Source organism: Larimichthys crocea, chromosome XIV (assembly GCF_000972845.2).
Source record: "Larimichthys crocea isolate SSNF chromosome XIV, L_crocea_2.0, whole genome shotgun sequence".
NCBI lineage: Eukaryota > Metazoa > Chordata > Actinopteri > Sciaenidae > Larimichthys > Larimichthys crocea.
The window spans coordinates 5,963,154-5,986,049 of record NC_040024.1 but is presented as its reverse complement, the minus strand read 5'-3'; the positions used below and the strand labels follow the sequence as shown (position 1 = coordinate 5,986,049).

General features: G+C 39.7%; 1 protein-coding gene across 3 annotated transcripts in view; it reads left to right on the top strand.

Annotated features, from left to right (window-relative positions):
• Nucleotides 1–22,522, top strand: part of rragd (ras-related GTP binding D) — a 38,638-nt gene extending 16,116 nt beyond the window's left edge. Inside the window, exons 5-7 of one of the 3 annotated variants that reach the window (XM_010751936.3) lie at nucleotides 508–650; nucleotides 7,544–7,692; nucleotides 21,529–22,522. In XM_010751936.3, coding sequence (XP_010750238.1) covers nucleotides 508–650; nucleotides 7,544–7,692; nucleotides 21,529–21,680 — 444 coding nt within the window. In that variant the 3' untranslated portion in view covers nucleotides 21,681–22,522. Of the gene's footprint in view, nucleotides 1–507; nucleotides 651–2,783; nucleotides 3,621–7,543; nucleotides 7,693–11,628; nucleotides 12,665–21,528 lie in introns of those variants that run through there. The other 2 variants (XM_027288105.1, XM_019265143.2) reach the window with 2 other exon arrangements.
• Nucleotides 22,523–22,896: the final 374 nt, after the last annotated feature.

Here is a 22,896-nt window from a genome sequence, read left to right as displayed (position 1 = left end):
CGTTAACGGCCCCCGCACACTTGCATTTACCTACTGGGATAGACACAAGAGACCTAATGGGGTGAAACGGCAGCGGCTGTAACAACTGTTGTTTCGCTTTAATATGAATTAGTACAGCAGTAAAATCGGGCTCTTTACTGTATGCTGTATGCTGTATGCTAGTTACGTAAAATATGTACAAAATATGTACATTTTGTGCGATTTACATTAAACTTGCCCCTCTGTGTTTTCTGAGGGGCAAGTCTGTTTTGTTAATGCAACTCCACTGTAATGCATGGAGGAGTTTGTATTTCTGTTTTTCAGTTTCACTCTTTTCTCACTTATGCGTGTATCAAAGACCATCTGTCTGTGAAGTTAGTGAAACACTTTCAAAACATATGGTGCGTGTAGGGGAGAGTATGAGTATACATCTCCTATATTCTGAAAACTCTTTCAGGGTGTGGGTGTGTGGGTGTGGGAGCATGAATGTTTAGTGATGTTGTTCTTTGTCTCTGTCTCCATTTTCAGAACTCAGGTATTGAGAAGGCCTTCCTGTTTGATGTGGTCAGTAAGATTTACATTGCCACAGACAGCAGTCCAGTGGACATGCAGACATATGAACTGTGTTGTGACATGATCGATGTGGTCATTGACATCTCCTGCATCTACGGGTAAGCCAGTGGACACTCGACAAACTGTAATATCACCAGTCAATCAAGTCAATGTCAAAAACATAAAACCATGTTGCAGTGGCATCAACAAAAGTGAGGTGGGGCAGTGTTTAGCTCAGTTGGTAGACCTGTGGCTCTTTCCCGCATGTCATTCCCCATCTGTCTCTCCACATTCCTGTCACTCTTCAGCTGTCTCTATCAAATAAAGCTTGAAAAGGCCGAAAAATAATCTTTAAAAAAAAAGAAAAAAGAAAAAGTGATGTACAAAGAAATGCTGTTAGAAAACAACACATACTACACTGGTACACATTCCTGTGTACCAGCCAATGGTTTTACAACCATGGTGGAGGTGTCTACATGTAAAATAAAACAGTCTTTCAAAGATGTCAGACAAATAAATGCTCATATTTATCTGTAACTGCTGGATGTGTAAACAGAGGTGATGATATGTCCTTGTTGTGGTCACAGCTCCTACACCCCAAGTGGCCAAAGCCACCATAGTATCATAATAATGACAATAATATCATCGAAAAAGAAGTCTACTTCAGTCGGTCTTGTGGAGTGAAAATGTAGACTGACTTATTACACACGCTTTGGTAGGGTGGGTGCTCCAGCCTCACAGACATGTTGTCACCACCAGGACCTTCTTGCTGTGCCACCTCACAGCAAAAAGCTTTCAACCTGCCACTAGTATAGGACCTCTCTGTGTGGACTTTGCATGTTCTCTCCATGTCTGCATGGGCTCCCTCTGAGTACTCTGAAGTCCAAACACATTTAGAGGTTAATTGATGCTAAATTGCCCTTTGGTTTGAGGTGTGAATATGTCAGCCCTGTGATGAACTGGTGACTTGTCCAGGGTGCACCCTGCCTTTCGTCCAATGTCAGCTGCCAGCAAAGAACAATAGTAGAAGATGTGGCTCAGGGCTACACAGTGTGTCACGTAGGGGTTCTGACTAGGAGACTGACTACTACTCAGTGTAATATGGACAGCAGTATACCTATCGACTATCCTTCCTTTTTTCTAGTAGCTTTTACAGAAGCCAGATATGATTTGCTTAAAGCTTTGGGAGAGATGTACTGTAACAACTTTACAGTTTAATTCAACACAGGAGCTGCAAACTATACAAATGAAATATAGAATAAAATAATAGCCAAAACAAAGTTATTTATTATTATTATTTATCTATTGTTATTTGAACAAAACAATTCATAAATTATATCAAGATGACGATACAGGAACTGTCAGGAAATAACTAAGACAGTTTTCATATCATTTCTTAGGTAGTGAAAAGATTGTATGAGTGTGAGAAAGCTGAAAAATTATTCATTCACATCACTTTATCTGAAGCTGTACAGACGCATAAAATGATGTGTGTGAATAAATTATAGCCTTGCAGACATTAACATATGGCATGACACAAAAGTGAATGTTCAATATAAAAATAAATTACAAATATCCACCAGTATGTTATTATAGTATTAGAAAATTAAGAACTGCAAAACTGTAGTTGTGTAGTCACAACTAAAGCTTGCATACAGCCTGCACTTCTGCATTAATTAGAGGTCATGATTATAAAATTAATTTCTTCTTAAGAAATCATCAAATATTTGAGATGTATCTGTGTTGTTGGAGTGGCTGTGGAGTCACTGTCCTTGTCAGGTAGGTTGTGAAGTAGGATCTGTGAAAAAGGAGTTCTGGAGCAGAGTGGATATAATAGTAGTACAGAGCTGAATGTGATGTAAAGCCCAAAACACACACTGTCTGTGCTCCTGATCCCTCAGCAGATCCTCTACTCATCTGATATTCTCTCTTCAATTATCACTCCAGCTGGGAGTATAATTCCCAATCAAGGCCTGTGTATGTCTGTAGGCCAGTGTTCAATTATGACCACATAATACCTCCTTTATCACCACTCCAACCCTCACACCTACTCTGTGTGCACTCCATCACTCTCCTTCTTAGTCAAATAGCTCTTACAGAGCCAGGAAGTGTGTTTGGGGTCATTTTCCTGTTGAAAGACAAATGATATTCCCTCTGAGCTCAAACTAGATGGGATGGCATGTCGCTGCAGAATGCTATGGTAGCCAAGTTGGTTAGGTATACATTGAATCTTTTTTATTAATCACCAACAGTGTCGCCAGCACACTTCCTCTTCCATGCTACACGGTGGGAACCACACATGAGGATACCATCAGCCACCTTCACTGCATCCCACAAAGACAAAGTTGGAACTGACAATCTCAAATTTGAACTCATCAGACCAAAGTTCAGATTTTCACTGCATGGTTTCATGTCCATTCTGTGTGTTTTTTGCCCATTCAATTCACTTCTTAGATCATATATGATTTCTTTAGGTTTAACTGTTTGTTAGTGGCTCTGTCAGTGAAAAAAAAAGGACAACACAGTTAATGAAGGATAACATGAAGCAAATAGTCAATTTGGAAGGCTGCCATTTTGTGTGCTACTTGTATGTTTCTCAGAAAGTCTTAATATATCACTATAAAGCCATGGCTGTGGATCATAGAAGTCTGGTTATTTCTATGCCTCAAAAATAAGTTTCTCTTTGTCCAGTGTCACAGACCACAGAGAAAAAATGTGCCGTCATGAGACAAGAAAGTGGTAGCTGCCTTTTTCAGTATTATTTGTGGCTCATTCAAAAGGGAACTAAGGTGATTGAGATCAGAGGTCTGTGAGTGCTCAGGCCACAGGGCCACATCACGCCACCTGTACTAATGAATAAGAGAGAGATTATATTATATCTATAATGCAGGATAAACACAGCACTGTCTTGGCATTCTCTTAATCAACTTCATGAGTTCATCATCTGGAATGCTTTTAGATTCTCTCTGCAGTCCAACTCATCTCAAACCATCACTTAGGTTTAGGTCGGTGATTGTGGAAGCCAGGTCACCTGATGTAGCACTCCATCACTCTCCTTCTTGGTCAAATAGGGCTCCAGAGCCTGGAGGTGTGTTTTGGGACGCTGTCCAGTTGAAAGACAAATGATGGTCCCACTAAGCTCAAACCAGATGGGATGGCATGTTGCTGAAAACTATATGGTAGCCATGCTGGTTAAATGTGCTTTAACTGAATACATTTCCAACAGTGTCACCAGTAAAGCACCCCCACCTCCTTATCCAAGTTTCCTAATGGAAACCAGACATGCAGATAACCATCCATTCATCTTCTCTGCGTCTCAAAGACACAATGGTTGGAACCAAAAATCTTAAATATGGACTTACCAGATCAAAGTACAGATTTCCACTGATTTCCATTCCTGACGGTGACAGTGCCTGGAGGTGTGTTTTGGGTCATTGGAAGACAAATGATGGTCTCATAAGCTCAAACCAGATGGAATGGCATGTAGCTGTACAATATTGTGGTTGCTACACTGGTTAAATGTGATTTATTTTTTAAATGTAGCAAGTAATAAAGGAAGGAAAAAACATGAAGTGAAAGTCAGACTTTTGACTGGTACTGTATGTTCATTGAATTTTGATGAAATTATTATTATAATTTATTTTTAGAGCTTTCCCAGTCATAATTACAACACAAATCACAAATCTGAAACTTTTGGTTGGGATTTATTTATTTCCAGTATTTTGAAATTTAATATTTTCTTTCATTTGGTCTCTGACACTGTATAAGGCAATGTGTTGGCCCAGATACGTGTAGAATATGTAGACACACGAACAAAAAAGCTGAGTGGAAGTAGCTCAGAATCCTAACGTTTTGATGATGTTGGTTGGGAACACACAGGCAAATGAAACTGAAGCACCCACACTGAATTCTGGAATGCCGTATGGTCACGAAGCCTCCCCTGAGCCAGGTGGTGCTTGTTTGACCTATGTTTGTTGTCAAGAAAATAGGGCGTGTGTGTATATTTATATATATATATATATGTGTGTGTGTGTGTGTGGGATTGACCTTAGGCATCACAGCTGGGGATTTTAACTGAACTAGGCCACATTTGGCCTGAAGTGAGTGAATATTTAACCCATCACAGCTGTGTTGGGAAATGTGTGGCCAAGGGCACAAACAGGACTACTGCTAATTTCACATTTTGACCGTGGATAGAGGTGGACGGCAGATATCTGTAGATTACATTCTCTTTCTAAACACAATCCAAACTGTCTGCTTGAGTAACTCTTGCTTATGTGCAAACTCACCAGTGTCCTGGAATTGTTCAGCGTTAACAAACATGGAAGGCACCAGTTGGACCTGCTCACATAAATCAGCAGATTGTTGTACAGAAGGCTGACATCATTATCATCACAAAACAGCTGGGATATTATCCTTAATTAGAGGCTTTAGTGAATGGAGTCCCTTTTTTTACACCTCATAATTAATGAACTCCTCTCCTGAGGAACCTGGCATGCTATGCACTTGGAAAGCTCAAATGTGACTGAAATGTTCCTTGGCCAACAAGCTAAGCCAAGTCTTTTGTCAGTGAAATGCAATTATTTCTTTTTTTTTCTTCTCTTTGACAATAACGATAAATTAACATTTCATTAAACTCACAGTAACTGCACATGTTACTCAGTTTGGCTGTCTCCAGTCTGTGCAGCGCTGACACTATTCCTAGCTCACATACAGTATGTCATCACATACAGTATATGCCAAAGGCAATGAAAACATGACATAAGGTATGAAAGTATTTCATTCGTTTTGATAATTACATTGAATCCAGCATCTGTTGCATAGCAATGCTTTTTTTCTATCGTAGTACTGCTCTGTGTTGGTTACCAGCAGTGCCTCAGGTACAGATACGAGTGATACAAAATTAATGGAATCTCAGCTTGGTGCTGTCTGTTTGTCCTTGTGAAGTGTGGATTGATGCCTGATGTATAAAAATAATCCCCTGTGAAATTGTTATAGTCCTTCACAGACACGTTTTGTAAAATGTATTTTCATTTCCCCTCAACGCGTTACCACGGGGTTCCGAAACCTGTTAAAGCGAAACAGAGCACTCTGAAACATCTAATCGTTCAACTAAATACTCTGAATGGCTCACAAACACGTTCGTGCTTACTGAATACCCATCACACGCTGACAAGATAAATGTGGGCCATCGCTTTAAAAGTAAATGAATCCTCGCATCTCCTTTTCAGTTCAGTCAAAGTGACGTGCATGCATAAAGTCTTGCTAACTGATGCAGCAATGAATCTGACAATATTCAGAATATGAATACAGGTCATGTAAACAACATATTTTGTTTGGATATCAAAATTGCAAAGCAGCGGTCGAGGTGCCTGCACAGAAGAGAGGCCTTCATTTCTGGTTGAAAGGAAAAACTTTAAACGTTACAAAACACAACATCAACAGGTTTGTATACATGCAAATGTCCCAACACTGACCTTTAATTATGTTAATGAAATGGAGTGCACCCAGCTGTATGTATACAGGAAATTAGTGGAACATGCATGTTTATTAGCCATGTAAACAGTCAAGTAGAATTTTTTGGGTCATGTAACTAAATTAGTGATGCCACTGATGTGAATTTAATTGAAATGAACCCCCAAAACATGCTGGTACTACACTCAAAGAGACTCAAAAGGCATCAGGTGGAACATTGGCATAATGTTTAACCTTAACTTCCACACAACATCCTCTGACGTATGGGAGCGAGAGCCTGGAGAAAACCAATCATCGCTGTTAAATTAGTTATTTTGTACTCCACTCAATTATGTAAAAGTACAAAATAGCTGAATGTCATGTGGTCAATGCCTTAAAGATTCTTTACAATATAACTTGGACGAGTTATTGGCACTTGAATAGGAAAAATGATGCATGGAAACACATCACTCAGGTAATGGCAATGTGAGAAAAAAGCTCTTCATTTGAAGTTGTGTGTGAATGCACCGTTCGACTGATGCTGCATTAAAATTCATCCGTTTTCTAAAGGGTCTGGTGGCAGCCTAAATCAGCCACACAGGAGACAGATGAGGTATTACTTCTGCCTCAGGATCATGTCTTGTGCTGGGTCAGACTAGAGGACCAGATCACACACACATCAGGCAACGTCTCCACAAGACTTCTGACCACAGGCCATGTCTAAGGCCAAGTCCATTGCCTGTGTGAAAATTCCCCTGCTCTCTGGGTTTCAGTCACACACCGTTCACCTTCATGCATCCAGTTGGTAGAGCATCCGCCCCATGTCCGAAGGCTCAGCAGTGGCCCCGGGTTTGAATCTGACCTGCGGCCCTTTGCTGTTCCCGATCTCTCTCTCCCCACATTCCTGTGGAGCTTCTATCTTTTTAAAAAAAAAAGAAAAATTGTTTTGAGGTGTTTGTTGTCTCTCAGCAATTGTGATAGCTGCGTATGCTTTCTGTTACAGCAACCAAAAGTCTATTTTCATCCAGTGGAGCCCTCAGTGTACTTATATTGTATATGTAAACCTACTGTACAATGAAATGTCTCATGTGGTTCAGAAAAGAGAAGGAAGCCAGGAATAAACCAGGAAGACAACATTTATATTCATTAGATTGAATGAAGAAAGCAAACAATGTTTCTGTGTTTGTTTATCATCTTTGTGAACACAAAATTACAAATGAAAACCAAGAAAGAACAGCATGTCTTCTCTGTCAAGTGCTCAGTTTCTCTCTTTAAAGCTCCTATCAGCGAGCACTTCTCTCTCTGTCTCTATCATTTTCACCATGCTCTCTACATCTTGAAATATCTGAGGCTGAATACTAAAATCAAACGGTTGTTTTTTCTGAATGCTTCCTTTGAAATTGTCCAAAACAAAAATCTGTAATAGCACACTGAGTGTTTCCTGAAACTGCTGCTGTAATAGAAGAAACAGGACCACGCTTGTGTCAGATAATGCATTGTTTTTTACTCACTTCACTGGAGTTAAGCAGAATGTGTTTTTCTGTCTCATATCCTTCAGTCTGACCGACAGTGAAGGTGGTTTGCCCTATGACAAGGAGTCAATGGCCATCATCCACCTGAACAACACTACAGTCATGTACCTGAAGGAGGTCACCAAGTTCCTCGCCATGGTCTGCTTCCTCCGCAAGGAAAGCTTTGAGAGGAAAGGTCAGTACATTTACATCCATGTTAGAAAACTAGCCGTGGGTTTCAACAGTCATTGGCCGTGCCCTCTGTAACTTGAGCGCAGCACTCGATGTGGAGTTGCGAAGTGGGAGGAGTTATTTTGGGCGCCCCTGGTTCTGAAAATAAGAGTCTGATTCATTTCTCCTGTAGACAACGTAGCATTACTCGATGGCTGCAATCAACATGAAACTCTCCAGATCAAATCAACAAATGATTAACATCATTTGAACATGTGTTCTTTGATTAAAATAACTAATTAATTATTACAACTCTTACCACGAAACCCCACCAGGCACGTCTCTGTCGGCTGCAATGTCGTTTTGTTTCATACTGCACGCGACTTCAAACCCCACCGGGAGCATTTCAGAAGCATTTAGCTCACCAGACAATATGCTACGTAGTTAATTAGTTTAGCTTTTGTCTCTTTTTACGACGGGCAGTTTGCACAGGGTATTTTATTTTGAAAATCCACCGGATTCTCTATGCTGTTTCTGTGTCTGGCTTCCGCCCGCTCGAGGTGCTCTGTGTAAATTGACGCAGGTTGCTCACGGCGTCTGTCAGAGATAGAATAGCCGCCTATTGTACGCAAAGCCAAGCAGAGGCCCGCTTCTGAGATCCTTCTGAACTGGACTGCGGTGGAGCTGGTTTTGCTGCGGTGACCACAGCACACATGCAATGCGGTGCATCCGTGCCCGGTGGAATTTGGGGGTTAGGGCTACACCTAACCCTAACCCTTTTACCCTCTTAAGGTTAAGTACGACTCCCAACATCTAATCACAAAACCTCAAATTTTATTGGAAGCCAAAGATTACTGTGTTGGACAAGAGACAAACAGAACAGACACATGTGACATTTTTTAAGCCTGGCTTATAATAACTTTTATATTTACTTTATTCACATTTTATTTCACTTTATTAACCTATTTACATGCTGGGTTATTAGCCTGTGTGTGGCATGTTTAGTTCTCAACGCTGTGGATCCAGCCTCTGACTGGCCCTTTCTCCATTGCAATGGCAGCTGAGGCTCATGGGTATTGTGGTATTTAGATGCGTCTACATTATTAAATAATACCAACCTATAGCTATATTGACGGCAATATTGTTGCATTTCAACAAGCGCTTGAATTAAGTTATGTCTTTTCCTGTCTACACCAGAAGAATGAACGTGTTGCTCTGTGAGACTGCTTTTGATCAAATACTGGATCTGACAAGTTTTATTATATGAAATGACAGCGTGAAGTGCTCGGCAGAAGTCATGAATCTTAAACTTTAAATCTCAAGTATTGAAATCAAAAGCAGGAATGACGATTATCTCAGTTTTCTCCAGGTAAGCTTTTGTTGTAAAGTTATTGTTATTGAAATGAATTTAAATTGTGTCTCATTTCTAAAGACAGTCAGAGTATTTATAAACCAAATGAAGACTCAGTAGTGTAACGATGATCTAGCATAGTTTTTATCACTGTAGATGCTCAAAGATGCTAGCTTAAGATACTGAATGTCGTTGTTTTGATCTGATATGTCCAGTGGTATCAGGTAACATGACTAACAAATGTAGAGAAATACAGTATGCATGAGGCGCTGGGTGGACCAGGCCAGGCCTGCGAGCAGCAGTGCCAACAGGTGGCCAACCAGTCAACCCAGATAATGAAACAGGAAATGATAAAACTGCATCAGCCACATTAGGTCAATACAGGACAGCGTTAAATACAGTGTCAATGACAGTGTTAATAACAACCATACACTCTTTTAGACTGTGAGCAGCTCCATACATCCATACCAATTATGTACTCTGATAAACTCTAACATTCTTTACACTAAGGCCTTTGATGAGTAAAACATTTCATTACTGCTCTGTGATTAAACTGATATGTCATTATTCATTGACATGTATTTGTTGTTATTGTCTTGTTTCATTGACTTCTCTTTTGATTGGCTGAACCTTCTTCACAGAGGATCTGTAAATTACCTCTGGGGGTTGAAGGATTCTATACAAACAAACTTGTCACCTCGTCTCGACATCCCAGACAACCCAAATAACACCGATATTGATTATTTTGTATCTGTCTGTTTGGTACCGGCAGCACGGTCCAGGGGAGTTTGTGTGTGTTTTGTGCTGGTGTTTCACAGAGTGCTTTACAATGACTGAGCAGGTCAGCTGCTGGGAGCTGCCCCGGAGCAGCAGGGGGTTCAGTGCCTCACTGAAGGGTGCTTATCCACTGGCTGTTGGTGGAGTGGAGGGCATTGCTTGGTCACATTCCACATTTCTGTACAGGCTTCTGGGATTTAAATATGCATAGTCTTTGGTCCCAGCTTCTACATCAGTGCTTTACACATAGACTCTGAGCTTCTCTTCTTAAAGACGTGTCTTTAACGCAGATATTTACAGTGTCTGTGGTTTGCTCTTAGCTGTCTTCAGCTCCTGAATTTGATCCAGACCCACAATGACTACAATACAGAGTGCGTCTTTGTCTGTGTCTCACTGACCGTCAGCCAGATTGATGAGAGCTGCTCAGCAGGTGTGAGGCGTTTGATGTCCTGAATGACAGAGTGTAGTTCAACATGTCTGCTGTGGTTAGTTGAGCAGTCACTTTGAAGTCTCAGCTCATATTAAGGTTCCTGTAATAGTCTGAATGACGCACATTCCCACCTGAAGCTCTTCATTAAGCTGACTGCTGTAAAAAATCTGTTTCCAGAAACTTGAAAGAAACATACACAATATGTTAAGTACAGGAAATGAATTTATAATTCAACCTAATAATGAGATTGCAAAATGAATTCACTGGATTGACAGTGGATATGAAACATGCAGCTCAAGTTTCTTAAGGTGCTTATTTAGATTTGTACTTTTTTTGTTTATTTTAAATAATAATAATAATAATAACATCATTTATATAGCACCTTTAAAAACAGAGTTTACAAAGTGCTTTGACAGACAGGCACAAACAGGATACTAGATAGTAGCAGTAGAAAAACCAACATTTAAAAGACAAGACAATATAAAACAATTCAAAATGAAAGTTAAACAATACATAAAATAAGATGAAAACATACAGTAACGATAAATTAAATAAAGCAACAATAAAATATAGAATGATCAAAATAAGTGGACACACTGCGAACGACCCATACACATCCAGATAACATGTTAATATTTTTTTAAGGTAAAAAAAAAAGATCCCAGAACTCTTATACCATTATCAAGACTAGAAATGTCCCTTCTATGTGACATTGTTATCTCTTATACCTGTGAAGTGTCTGCTAATGTGGACCTTTCGGCATGCACCTTGTAACATTAATGTAATGGCAATTTTACATATCCATCTCCAGGCCCATAAGGGTTCATTGACATAGTCAACACGACATCACCCAGAAGTTTCTGAAAAGCTGTTGTGAAGCTCAGTGTGATCTGATCTTCTTGTCCTACCTCTGACACATGTCCAGATAATCTAAAATGGTTGAATGAAGCCTGGTTGCTCAGAAACTTGTGGTTGCCTGTAACAGCAACCACACTGTTAATACTGCATAACTTTAAGCCTTAATATAACATGAACAGGTGAGTTGTATATGAATTCACCCTCAGTACAGTTGTCGTGAACGGGGAAATTAGTTATAGAGACCAAAACTGTTTTTTGTACCAGGCTGTAAACATGTTTATTTCTGCTGTGAAGTTGGACATTTGAACATGGGGACGTTTCAGGAACTGCAGATTTTGGCGCTTCTCACTGGCTTCATTCACATGTTTTCTTAAGTTTCAGTGTGTTGAGCTCTCTGGGCCACCGTGTGAAACAGACACACTGGGTTTTTTATGGTAACTGTCATGTCACCATACTGTCGAGTGGTTCCATTAAATAATGAGAGCAGGGTGTTCTATGTGTGCCTTGATAAACTCTGTTAAAACACATTCTGCTTTTTGTTTCAGTGAAGGTGCAGCACAGCATCAGTGTTTCAGACGTACTGTCCCTTACCTACTTGATAACACTCTGAAGGTTCTCAACCAGAGAATCCACCAGAGCTCTTGTGCTCCAGTTCAAGTTCAAGCACTCCCTCATTCCCTACCAACAACAGCAAAGCTCCAAAGCCAGAGAAGGCAGATCCCTCTGTGCCTTGTCTAAACAGGAACACAGGCTATGAATGTGGGTGGTTAACCTCACATTCTTTAAGCATGTAATCTGAGTTAGCTTCACTTGTGGCTAGAATGCTAAAACAAGATGAAGGCTTTTGCTTCACCTGTACCAACGCTGATAAAGTTTCAGTGTGTTTACAAATGAAGCTTTGCCATGAGAAAATATGCAGAGGACAGGGGAGCAGCTAGCATACATGCAACCACTGCAAGGGATTGGCGAGCCCGCCTGCTCAGGCCAAACCAGAATAAGAAGTGACTGTCACTGTGACGTGTGTGTGTGGGTAAAACTAGTAAAAACACAAAATCATTCAGTTCATTTCATTTGTAGTTAAAATATTCAGTTCATGTGTGTGGGATAAAAGACTGTAGCATTCACTGTAACAAATCTGGTTTAGTTTGACAGTGGACACATAGTATGGGTAGTGTTAGGTTCATTGTCAACGCATTTAGATCATATTCAATGTGCCCCCCGACATTTTACTATCCCAGACTAGACAGGTCCAAGTCCAGGCTGGTAATGAGAGCTTTAGAAGGCACACATTTAATTGTTGCATGTCTTACCTTGTGCTGCTACATCCTTTATGTTAATCAGATGCCTCTCAGTTCACACCTGTGCCATGTTGAAAGTGATCTGAACAACTGCCATTGTGACTGTCATGTAAATGTGAGGATTTCATTCAGACATGAGACAAGATGTTAAAATAACACCAAATTGGTGTATTACCAGCGTGAATGCATCCATTTTGATGTCAGATCAGTTTATGAAACTTTTTTTCCCCCCATTTGGCTCAGGGCAAAAAAAGATGAATATAGAGAAAGAATGATAAACAGCGCAGCTGTCTCGTCTTGAGTGTTTTCAAATAAATGATGAATTGATGAGAATGTGCTTTCACTGTGCTCACTGTGGTCATTTGTTAAGACTTCAAACCAAAAGAAGTTTAAAAGTCCTTCAGTGGTGCGTCCTGTACATGCCAGCCATCCAGCCAGACTGTGCTGTAGATAACAGCAAACACCATCACCTTAACAGATACATGGAGTTACATATTTTATTAACATATACAGCAGCACCATGCTGATTTTCAACAGATATAGGCATGTTACACTGTTGGTGATGGATTAATAAGACAGGTGGAATTCAATAATAATATGAAAAACATCCATAACAAGATGTTTAGTTTGTCCATTCTGGGCTCCTGTAGGGCAATGGTGGTTCAGAATGACGGACTCTGTGGAAGATGGCTTACCAGTACCGATTCTGTTGTGTGCAGCAATGACAGCACACTGACGTCTAAATTCTACCATGCATATTAATTGCACTTGTTCCCGACAATCATTATGATTTCATCAGCATTTTAGAAGCTTCCCAGAAACACCAAGAGAATACATAGCTGCTTTATTTTTGACAGATGCAGCACAGAGCAGATCAAGCTGGTAAGACCCTGAAAAAGCAAAGAGAATCTGGTCAGTCTTCAAAAATACAACACCCTGTGCAGACTCAACAATTAAACTACTTAGCTACAGTACTTGCACTCCTGATGGGACGTGAAGACATACAAAGAACAGACCAAAACAGTGTCACAGCCACAATGTCATAGATCATTGCCCGATGGAATCAGCGGTGACTGAACACATCAGTGACAGGGATGAACATTCATCAGACCGTGTTTAAATGTGAATAGGGTTTCATCGCAGGATATTGAGGATAACACATATGTAGAGCACTAACAGCAGGATTTGTTGTCAAGAAGCTCAGATTCAAACGGTGAAGCAGTTTTCTTGAACTGCATTTCATACTGACTCTACAATCACACAGAGAGAACTCTGCTTGTGAGTGGCCTGCTGATACTCGAGGCAGTCCTCTGACCTTTGGACTGACTTTTGCTATAATTGGAACATCTAGAAGAAAAACCCAACACAGCTTCTTGTCACAGAATTTTTGAAACATACTCATTATAACTTATACAAACTGTGTTCTTAGCAACAGATATGTCTAACATGAAGTGTATGAGGTCCTTAGAGTCACTTCTTATTACAATATTTATCAAACCATCGATGCTCTAAAGGGACAAAAAGTAAACTCCTTAAGCATGAACTCCACAACAGCTGTCACACTTCAAAATGAAGTCAGAGGATGCTTAAACCTAAAAATGTATTACTGTTTCTGATAAAACTCATATAACCTTAAACCTTTTTAACCATGTCTCCACAAGCAAGTAATCAACTGTCAAAACAGAAACTCAGAGGCAATCTGCATCTATAAGGAGAGGCTTGTGGTGGCAGGAGACAAATTATAAAAAGGCAATCTGTTTATCACATTAACAAGTGGACGCGAATAAGATGCACTTTTAGCTTTGATCGTAGTCATCCGCCCACGAGGAATGTGAAAAAAGGTTTTATCAAATATGTGCCAGGAGATAAGAGCCTACATTCAAACTGCAGCAGCTGCAGCTGATGACATTTTCAGACTAACCTATTCCGAGTTCTGCACATCTCAAATCAAACAAATCAAGCTACAATTCAACATCATGGCAACAATATTTATTTTCAGTGAAACTCTGGACTCTGGAGAGCTGCATACAATAATAAATAATACATCAAATGAATAAGAAAAGTCAAAGCAAAGTCAATCTGACATTTGATACAATGACACAGTCTCAGTCCTCATGCCTAACACAACCAACTCGAACCCTCGAAGGCAACGAGTACTGGCCAATCAGAGACAGGTAGGATGTCCCTTTCACTGAGTAGTGGTGTAGAAACAAAGAAACAAGAGTCACCGGTCAAAATGTCCACCAAAACTGAATAAAGCTATATGTCGTTTCTGGCCTCTGGGTCGGGACAGGACAGAGAATAGGTCTGGGTCTGAACCTGGACTGCGGCCTGCCTATTAGTCATCTCTGTGAGCTAGATAAACTAACCACAAGTAGAATCTTTACGTGGGCAAATGGGGGAGAACGTCGCATTCTCAGCCAGGTTCTCACAGTCCCTGGCAAGCGGGATCTTTTATAGACTTCACAATCAGCTGGACTGACAGCAGCTTGGTTGGTCAGCCTCAAAGATCCTCAGACAAACAGGAAATCACACTCTGGGTCAAAAAGAAAAACGGACATGTTAAACAGAAATGGCTAGCTGTAACAGAGCCCCCTTAGAGCTCCATGATTGATGATGCATACCTGTGAGTAACACGGTTCTTCTTTATTTTTGTTCTTCCTTTAAATTGACTTCATCCATCTGGTTGGCATTAAATCCACAGTGTGTTCTTTGATCGCCTGCTCCCACCCACAGCGCAGTTTAAATTTGTGTTGTCCCTCAGCATCCAGTCGTCTATTTTAGACACTATTTGACCATCTGACAGGCAGTTCTGATGGGGTATGCTGGCATCTTAAGCCCCATTTGGACAGGATTAGCATTAACAGGATTACAGGGGAAGGTGGAGGATAAAATATTCACTGCGCTCCTCTGTGATTTAACTCATCATGAAATCACAGGATGTGGTCTGTGGAAGACATTCTGCAGGACTATTCTGAACAGCAAGCTGGTCCTTGCCCATCAGGTGATGAGGCTGAATGCAAATGCAGACACCAGACAAGCAAGTGAGGTTGAACAAACAAAATCTTTATTTGAAAACAGCAGCAGGAGTGATGAGATGGTGGCTTGGCGGGCTGGAGGTTGGGGTTGAGATGAGGGAGAGAAATTCAGGTGGGAGGCTTGGCAGAGGGGAATCCCAGGATGAGGTTGCCACATAAGCTGGTGTAACAGGCGGGCAGGCAGGTAATCCTGCAGACAGGAACTACAGGTGTGTCAGACTGGCAACTAAGTAGACCAAAAGGCCAAATAAAACAGCTCCAACAGGAAGTGTAGAACAAAGAATGTATGTGAGTGTGTGTACTATGGTCCTGAGAGGACTGACTGTTGCAGAGCAGAAATTTTGTAGGAATACGGGATGGCTTGATGGCAGACAGCTGAGCTGAGAGAGCAGAACCAGGATCCAGACTGAGTCTGACCTTTATGTTGATACCATGTTTACATGTTTCCATCAATCAGATTTTTTACCTCCTACATTTTCACACAAAACTCAAATTTCACAGTGAGCTGATAAAATACAGTCGAAACACAAGCATGTCCTCTTGCAGAAGAAAATCCACATTAAAATGCACAGACATAATGACAGGAAGAGCAGTGGGTTAACAGTAAAACAGCTGCAGTTATCACTGTGGTGTGGGTAAAAGTTAAAATCACTGACCAACTCATGCAATGTTAAAGCCAGCCCACTCCCCCTCGAGGAAGGACACTCAATCTGCAAAGTGTCCCCAGGCAGAACACGATGACAGGCCAGGGGCTAATTTATCAACAGTCAGATAACATGAATAAATATTAAAGAGCTCATAACTCATCTTTCTTTTTAAACAGTTTATTTTCTAAGTAATGGACTTATTAACTAAATTGACTTAGAACAAACAAGGACTGACACAAATCCTATATATGACATCCTTTTCCCCATTGAACAGAACTGTCTGTCCTCTGGCATTCTAAATGTCTCATATCTGAAGTGTCTGCACTCAGTGTGTAATAAAACTTTCAGCATGCACTGTTTGCATCTTTAATTCTGCCCACTGTCGTCAACCTCTTCTTATATTTAATCATATTATTGCTAGGATTGCTAGGATTGATGCGGGGAGCCAAAATAAAGACATCTGTCCACATTTCAAAGAATTGTTTTGTTTTCAATGTCAACCTTTCAATTTTCTGTCTTCATTCAACTCTGCAGGTCAGCTGTGCACAAATCGTGTCACCTCTGTCTGTCTGTCTGTCCGTCTGTTTGTCTGTCATGAAGGCATGACACTGTCAACATGTGCTGAAGTCCTCAGCTCTGCCAAAGAATACAATGACACATGAGATGAACAGGATATGATAAAAAAATAAATGGATACAATATGAGGAAATATATATATCTATTTTGTGTATATATATATATATATATATATATATATATATATATATATATATATATGACCTATCTTTGCGATAGCTAGAGCAACTAGTGTGGGTTTGGTATGACTTAAGGGAGTTCAACTGAAGGCAAGTCATCAAGTTTGCATAGTGCTTACACTGCAACCCAAGACCAAGGAGAGTTTCTGTGTTACTGAAAACAGGTGGACAGAGCCATAAGGACTGGACGTAGTCATCTGTAGTGTCTAGAGTGCATTGTGATCATCTGTGTTGAGAGACCTATTTTATGCAGTCTGTTTGAGTGATATGTTTTCTATGGAGGACTACACTGAATTTGTTGTAGATTGGAGTTCGTCATGATGAATGCATTTCTGCAGACCTGAGTCCAGAAGTTGGTGTCTGAGGCGAAGGATAAGTCTTTTTCCCACTTGTTGATTGGGAAGTGAATGTTGTTATCTGTGTCACAAATTAAGATATACAAGTTTGACAGGATTTTAGTGGATGTGGAATATTTCATGATCTGTTCTGCTGGGTAACTTATTATATTGATTTTATTTTTGATGACTGATCGAGTTTGAAGACATTGGAGAAAGTTTCCCCCTCTGACCCCATACGTCTGGATCAGATCTTTAAATGTGATGAATTAGGATTTTTTTAAAAGAATTTCCAGTTGAACTGTGAAATGATAGATGAGTGACGTGAACTCCACCAGGGAGAGGTTAGACCATTGATCATTTCTAAGATCATTTCCTAAATTTTGGGTTGAAAATTAAATTTAAATTAGTTAACTCTGACAGTGCATGTGTTAATACCAAGTTACCTGATATTGCCAAAAGTGAAAGGGTGATGTGTATCTTGGGTTGTAGGGTTCCATGAATTAACTGTCAAAGGTAAAATATTTTTTTTGGACCAGTTTATAGTGTAGTTGGAGATTTCTGAAAAATTGTTAATGAGATTTATTACTTCCTGCAGCGAGTTTGATGGATCTTGAAGATAGAGCAGTCTATCATCGGCATATAGATTAATTCTGTGTTCTATATTGGCAGCATGGATTCCTTTTATTTCACTGTTTTGATGGATGACAACGGCAAGTGGTTTAATAACAACTGCAAAAAGTAACAGAGAGTGGGCAGCCCTGTTTAGTGCCTCTGTGAAGTGTGAACCTTTGTGATGTGATCCAATTTGTGGTGGCAGTGGCTGTGGGTGCATTACAGGATGTGTTGACTCTCCAAAACTGGACTGTTGTAAGATGGCGAAAAGAAAATTACAGTTAATTTTATCAAATGCTTTTTCCACGTCAGTGAGACTATAATTGTTTATGCTTTATTTCATTGTGTGATGTTAATTAAATTTATTAATCTTCTGACATTATTACTTGAATGTCTTTCCTTGGTGAAGCCTGTTTGGTCATTATGGTTTAGGGGTGGTAGAACTGTTTCGAGCATGCAAGATGATTGAGATGATGAGAGGGAAGAGTTGTCTTACCTTTGTTTTTAATTTCAGTTACCATCTTCAGAAAAGTGGATTCAGTGTCTGCCAGGAATGTTTAAGGAATTCAACATAGAATCCATCTGGTCCTGGTGCTTTGTTATTAGGCATCTGTGTGAGAGCTTTGTGTCATTTGTCAAGTGTTAACAGAGCATCTAAAAGTTTGGCTTCTTGTGGTAATAACTAAAATGCTTGAATAGTTGATGGATTGGAATTATTTTAAGGCAGATATAGAAGTAAAAAGTTTGGAAATACACCATTTATTGCTTGAGGAGATTTTGTATAATTCATTACTGTCTTTATCTTTATTATGTTGAGTAAATCTGTTAAGAATTTGTTTGATTTGTTGAGTAAATCTGTTAAGAATGTGTTTGATTAGTTTTGCTCATAATTGTTATATCTGAGCTGTTGAAGGAGGAATTAATTTTTTTCTGTCAATATATTATTTAGTTGAAATATGAGGGTTTGTAATTCTTACCATGCATGTTCTGTGGGCTTGCTTGCATAGTTGTCTGTTATTTTTTTTCTTGTTTGAGTTTTTTCTTGTAGTTGATGCTTTTTTTTCTTATGAGAGGAATGTGATGTGATAAAATATTCCCTCTAGTTACTTCCTTACCTGTTTCCCATAGTAATGTTGGGGAGGTATTTGGAGAGTCTGTGATCTTAGGAAATTGCTGGACAGGAAAAAAGACGATTCATGAGGATGATTTATATTGGGAAGAAAAGTAAGAATGTTCTCTTTTAGTTGAATTTTTAAGCCTCCAGCTATCGCCAAGACCAAGCTCTTCCATGTATTCTTTTATTTCTGTTGAGGAAAAATTCTTGAATTGCCTGACTGAGATGATCTGTCAGTGGTACTGTTTTGAAATCACCTCCGAAGGAATGATCAAGGAGTTTGTCATATTGTTCAAAATAGTTGCTGTCGAGTTTTGGTACAGCTGTCTGTTTATGTATAATTTATGTTTTACTCTTTCATGATCGGGTAAATAATTTTCCTCTGTTTATTTCCCTAAACTGGTCGTTGACACCAGATTTTGTTACCTTAAGTTCCTTTGCCTTGCTTTTCATGGGCTCTTTGTGTTTGTAATGTTCCAGTTTACCAATGATGGGTCAGGATCCTTTATCGGAGGTGTTCCCAATTCTGTGGATGTGGTGAAAAGTTATGTTGCTAAATATTAAATTGCGGTGGCTGTGGAGGTAGCTGGTTTGATCCAGTAAAGTTAGTAGTGGTCCGTTATATAATCCGTTTTTCAAGTGAGCTGGTCCAGGTGTGTGGTAGTGACAGCTTTAGTGATTTTAGTTAATATGTGGTTGTGTTTTTCCGTTTTTTGCAGCAATATTACTTCTCTCCATGATGGATCTCTTTTTGTCTCGCCTATCACATTACCCCATAAATCTAATCCTAATCAAGCTGAAGTGTGATGAGATCAAACACCTGTCAATGCGACCTGGACCCACTTACAGCTGGATGGCCTGACGTCAGTCATAGCCTTTCAAAGTTTAGTCAAGTATTTGGGACGCTCGTTCAGTTGGAATTTAAGCTTCCTTACTTATATCTGTCTTCCTACATACCATTCTGTGAGCTGAACTGAATTGTGCGACAGCCATGTGCTCCTGCATGCAGTTCAGCTTTGCTCTCTGTTTTCTCTGTAGTGACTTTGTCTGATGTTGCCTGGTAACGAGTGGATAATGATGCTCAGTGATGAACAATACATATAGTTTTTTTTCCCCTTGAAATTAAACCGACTATCTTTGCATTTCATTTAAGAAAATCTTACACAATTTTTAAGATATTAAGATAGATATTATTATAACTTTTAAGTATTGCTGTACCATACAGTTGGAGGACAAACTATAAAAAGCAGCAGATATCCAGACTTTATTCATCCCTGATGAGGGTCAGCTCTAAAATCACTGGATCCAGTATTTCCCATGATGCAACCATTTGAATATTTCAGGCTTTCAAGTTAAAGCGGAAAAATGATTTATTTTAAATTGTAATTATGACTTTAGGCAGTGTGATTTTCAAATGTCAAGTGATCCAGTTTGAACTAATTTACACTGTAGTACATGAACAAGCAGCGTATTAGTAACCTGTTGAAAATTGTAATATGATTTTAAGTACATTTTTCACGAGCTTGCCAAACAGCTAAGAGAAAAAATCACATTAGCATCATGCTAGCAGCTCTGTGACGTGTTGTTTTGAGCTAAACGCTAACACAGTTTTGCACCAAACACAAGCTGTCAAAAGTTTGGGACAAATCATTTTACCTGATAAAAAGTCATTTGAGAGCAGTTCCTCCTGAGAGGGAGTGTACTCAATGTCAAATGTCTCCTGAAGAATCACCAGGTCAGTGTGTTTTAATGATCATGAGTATCTGTACCACCAAGTGTTGAGATAGTGATACCACAATGCCATACCTGCAGCCATGATACTAGCATGGCTATACTGGTTGTTGTCTTGTTTTTTCTCTGTTTGCTGGTGTCTGGGCATTTATAAAAAAAATTAAAATTAAAATTGTGCTGTTGTGCTGTCGTTCTGGCTCTTCTTCTATTTTTGTTGGACCGGTTGCTCAGTACCTGAGTGTAAATAACAGATAGCTGGTGACAGAGTTGTCACCAACTGTTGAAGTCATTGAAGGTGAGCGAGATCAAGAAAATCTATTTCCATCTTCAAAACATCGCCAAACTCCTGAAACGCCTTTATCACAAGCTGCTCAGATTACTGTGCTCCTGTTTTTACCGAGCTGCTTCAAAAGTCTGCGAGACAGTTTGAGCTAATAGGATGCTGCAGCCAGGAACTGGTCTAATAAAGAGAGCTCACATTAACCCCCATTATCGGGGTCATGTTTATAAAGCCTTATATAATCTGCACCTTCCTATCAGTGACTGACGTTCATTTTTTATGAACAGCACTCAGATCCTCCTCTGCCTTTCTTTTTCCATCCTCTGAACGTTAGCTCAAGCTACTACATTGCAGACGTACTGTTGTCAGACTCACAGTAGCAACATTAGTCTTCACTACCATACATGTCAGAACTATGCAGCGAGTTTCGAAACTTTTAAATGTCATGATAAAAATAGAATATTGACTGACGAACGCATTTGTTTGGTTTGTGATGATGCTCCATATAGTTTCTATAAGTCAGTAGGAATCTCTTTAAAGGTCATTACTTAAGCTCTGCTTCATGCTGTAACTTTGATGTTTCATAAAGAATCTTCAGTCTCTTCACTCCGTCTTCTGTCTGTCCCTCACAGGACTGATCGACTACAACTTCCACTGCTTCAAGAACGCCATCCAAGAGGTTTTTGACGTCCGAGTAAAAGTTCAACAGAACCGTAAACTCCTCAGTCAGAGGAGGTGGAGCAAACTCAGTATGACCAATGGCGTGCTCAGCAACCCCCACTGAGGACTGATGCCATCACATCAGACAGCTGAGTGTAACTAAGCTCCACCCTGACAAATCCGAGAGACTCCATCCTTAAGGAACATTAGGTTTTCTCATCAGAGAAGACAAACTGTCTTTCACAGGGCTGAATACATTCACTGGATTTTTCACAGGAAGAAGATTGACTGATTTTATTCACAAATATTTATACACATGCCTACTGAGAGAGAGAGAGAGAGACTGTGGATATACATGATTGGATAGTGTATGGCTCATGTGACTATAAAAAGACTCATGTCTGTCTGAACTACCATGGATCACTCTTTAGACACCAAATCACTCCTGGTCTGAGTGGTACTCTGTGGACAGCAGTAGCTGCAGTGATACATGCCAACACTACAGCATACTGTGTTAGTGCTCACAATAACACCTTCCACTCCTGTTTAAATCAGCCTGAGGGGCTTTATGTGTAGTTTACATCCTTAATTATACATTGGATTGATGTCTCTCTGTAAGTTGGAGGTTATTTTAACATGACGTGATCATCAATGATTATAATCCTGTCTGGCACTTGCATGTGGCTCAATTTTCACCAATAGTCCAGTTGTAATTACAGCCACGGTTTCCTACAGTTAAGAGTTCAGCTGTTGTATTCTCATCTCCAGGTAGGTACTAGTCCCATTTTCTTCAGCCTGTTTATGTTTTGGCACAGTTGGCAGTTTTTGTTTGTCGATGTACAGACCAGTAAAAGTTCTTAAAAAGCATCTTTTTTTCTATGATTTATAAGGGGATGTGTGGACATTGGAGATAATGACACCCTCTGGAAGTATAAATGACTGAATAATATAAAAATGTGTCTCGTGTCTGTGTGTATGTTCTGATTTGATGGAGTTCTGATTGAGTAGGAGTATGATTTCTGACCCTGGAACAATTTGATTCCTCTGGACTGTTAATCCTTTTGGCCACATGTGACCTCAGTGCAGCATTCGGTTTTTAAATGAATTACCAAGATATTTGGAAATATTTCCTCAAATAATAGCTGGTAGTCAGATAACAGCCAGCCACAAGATGGCAGTGTAGCTACATTTGATGTAACATCTTACTGCAAATATACTAACATAGAGAAAGTGTTGAGTTTGCATTAAGGGCATAATCCAGTAAGAAAAAAATCACACAAATATGACCAAATATACTTATATATACTAAAATAACAAACAGAGGGAATTAGAAATAAAGA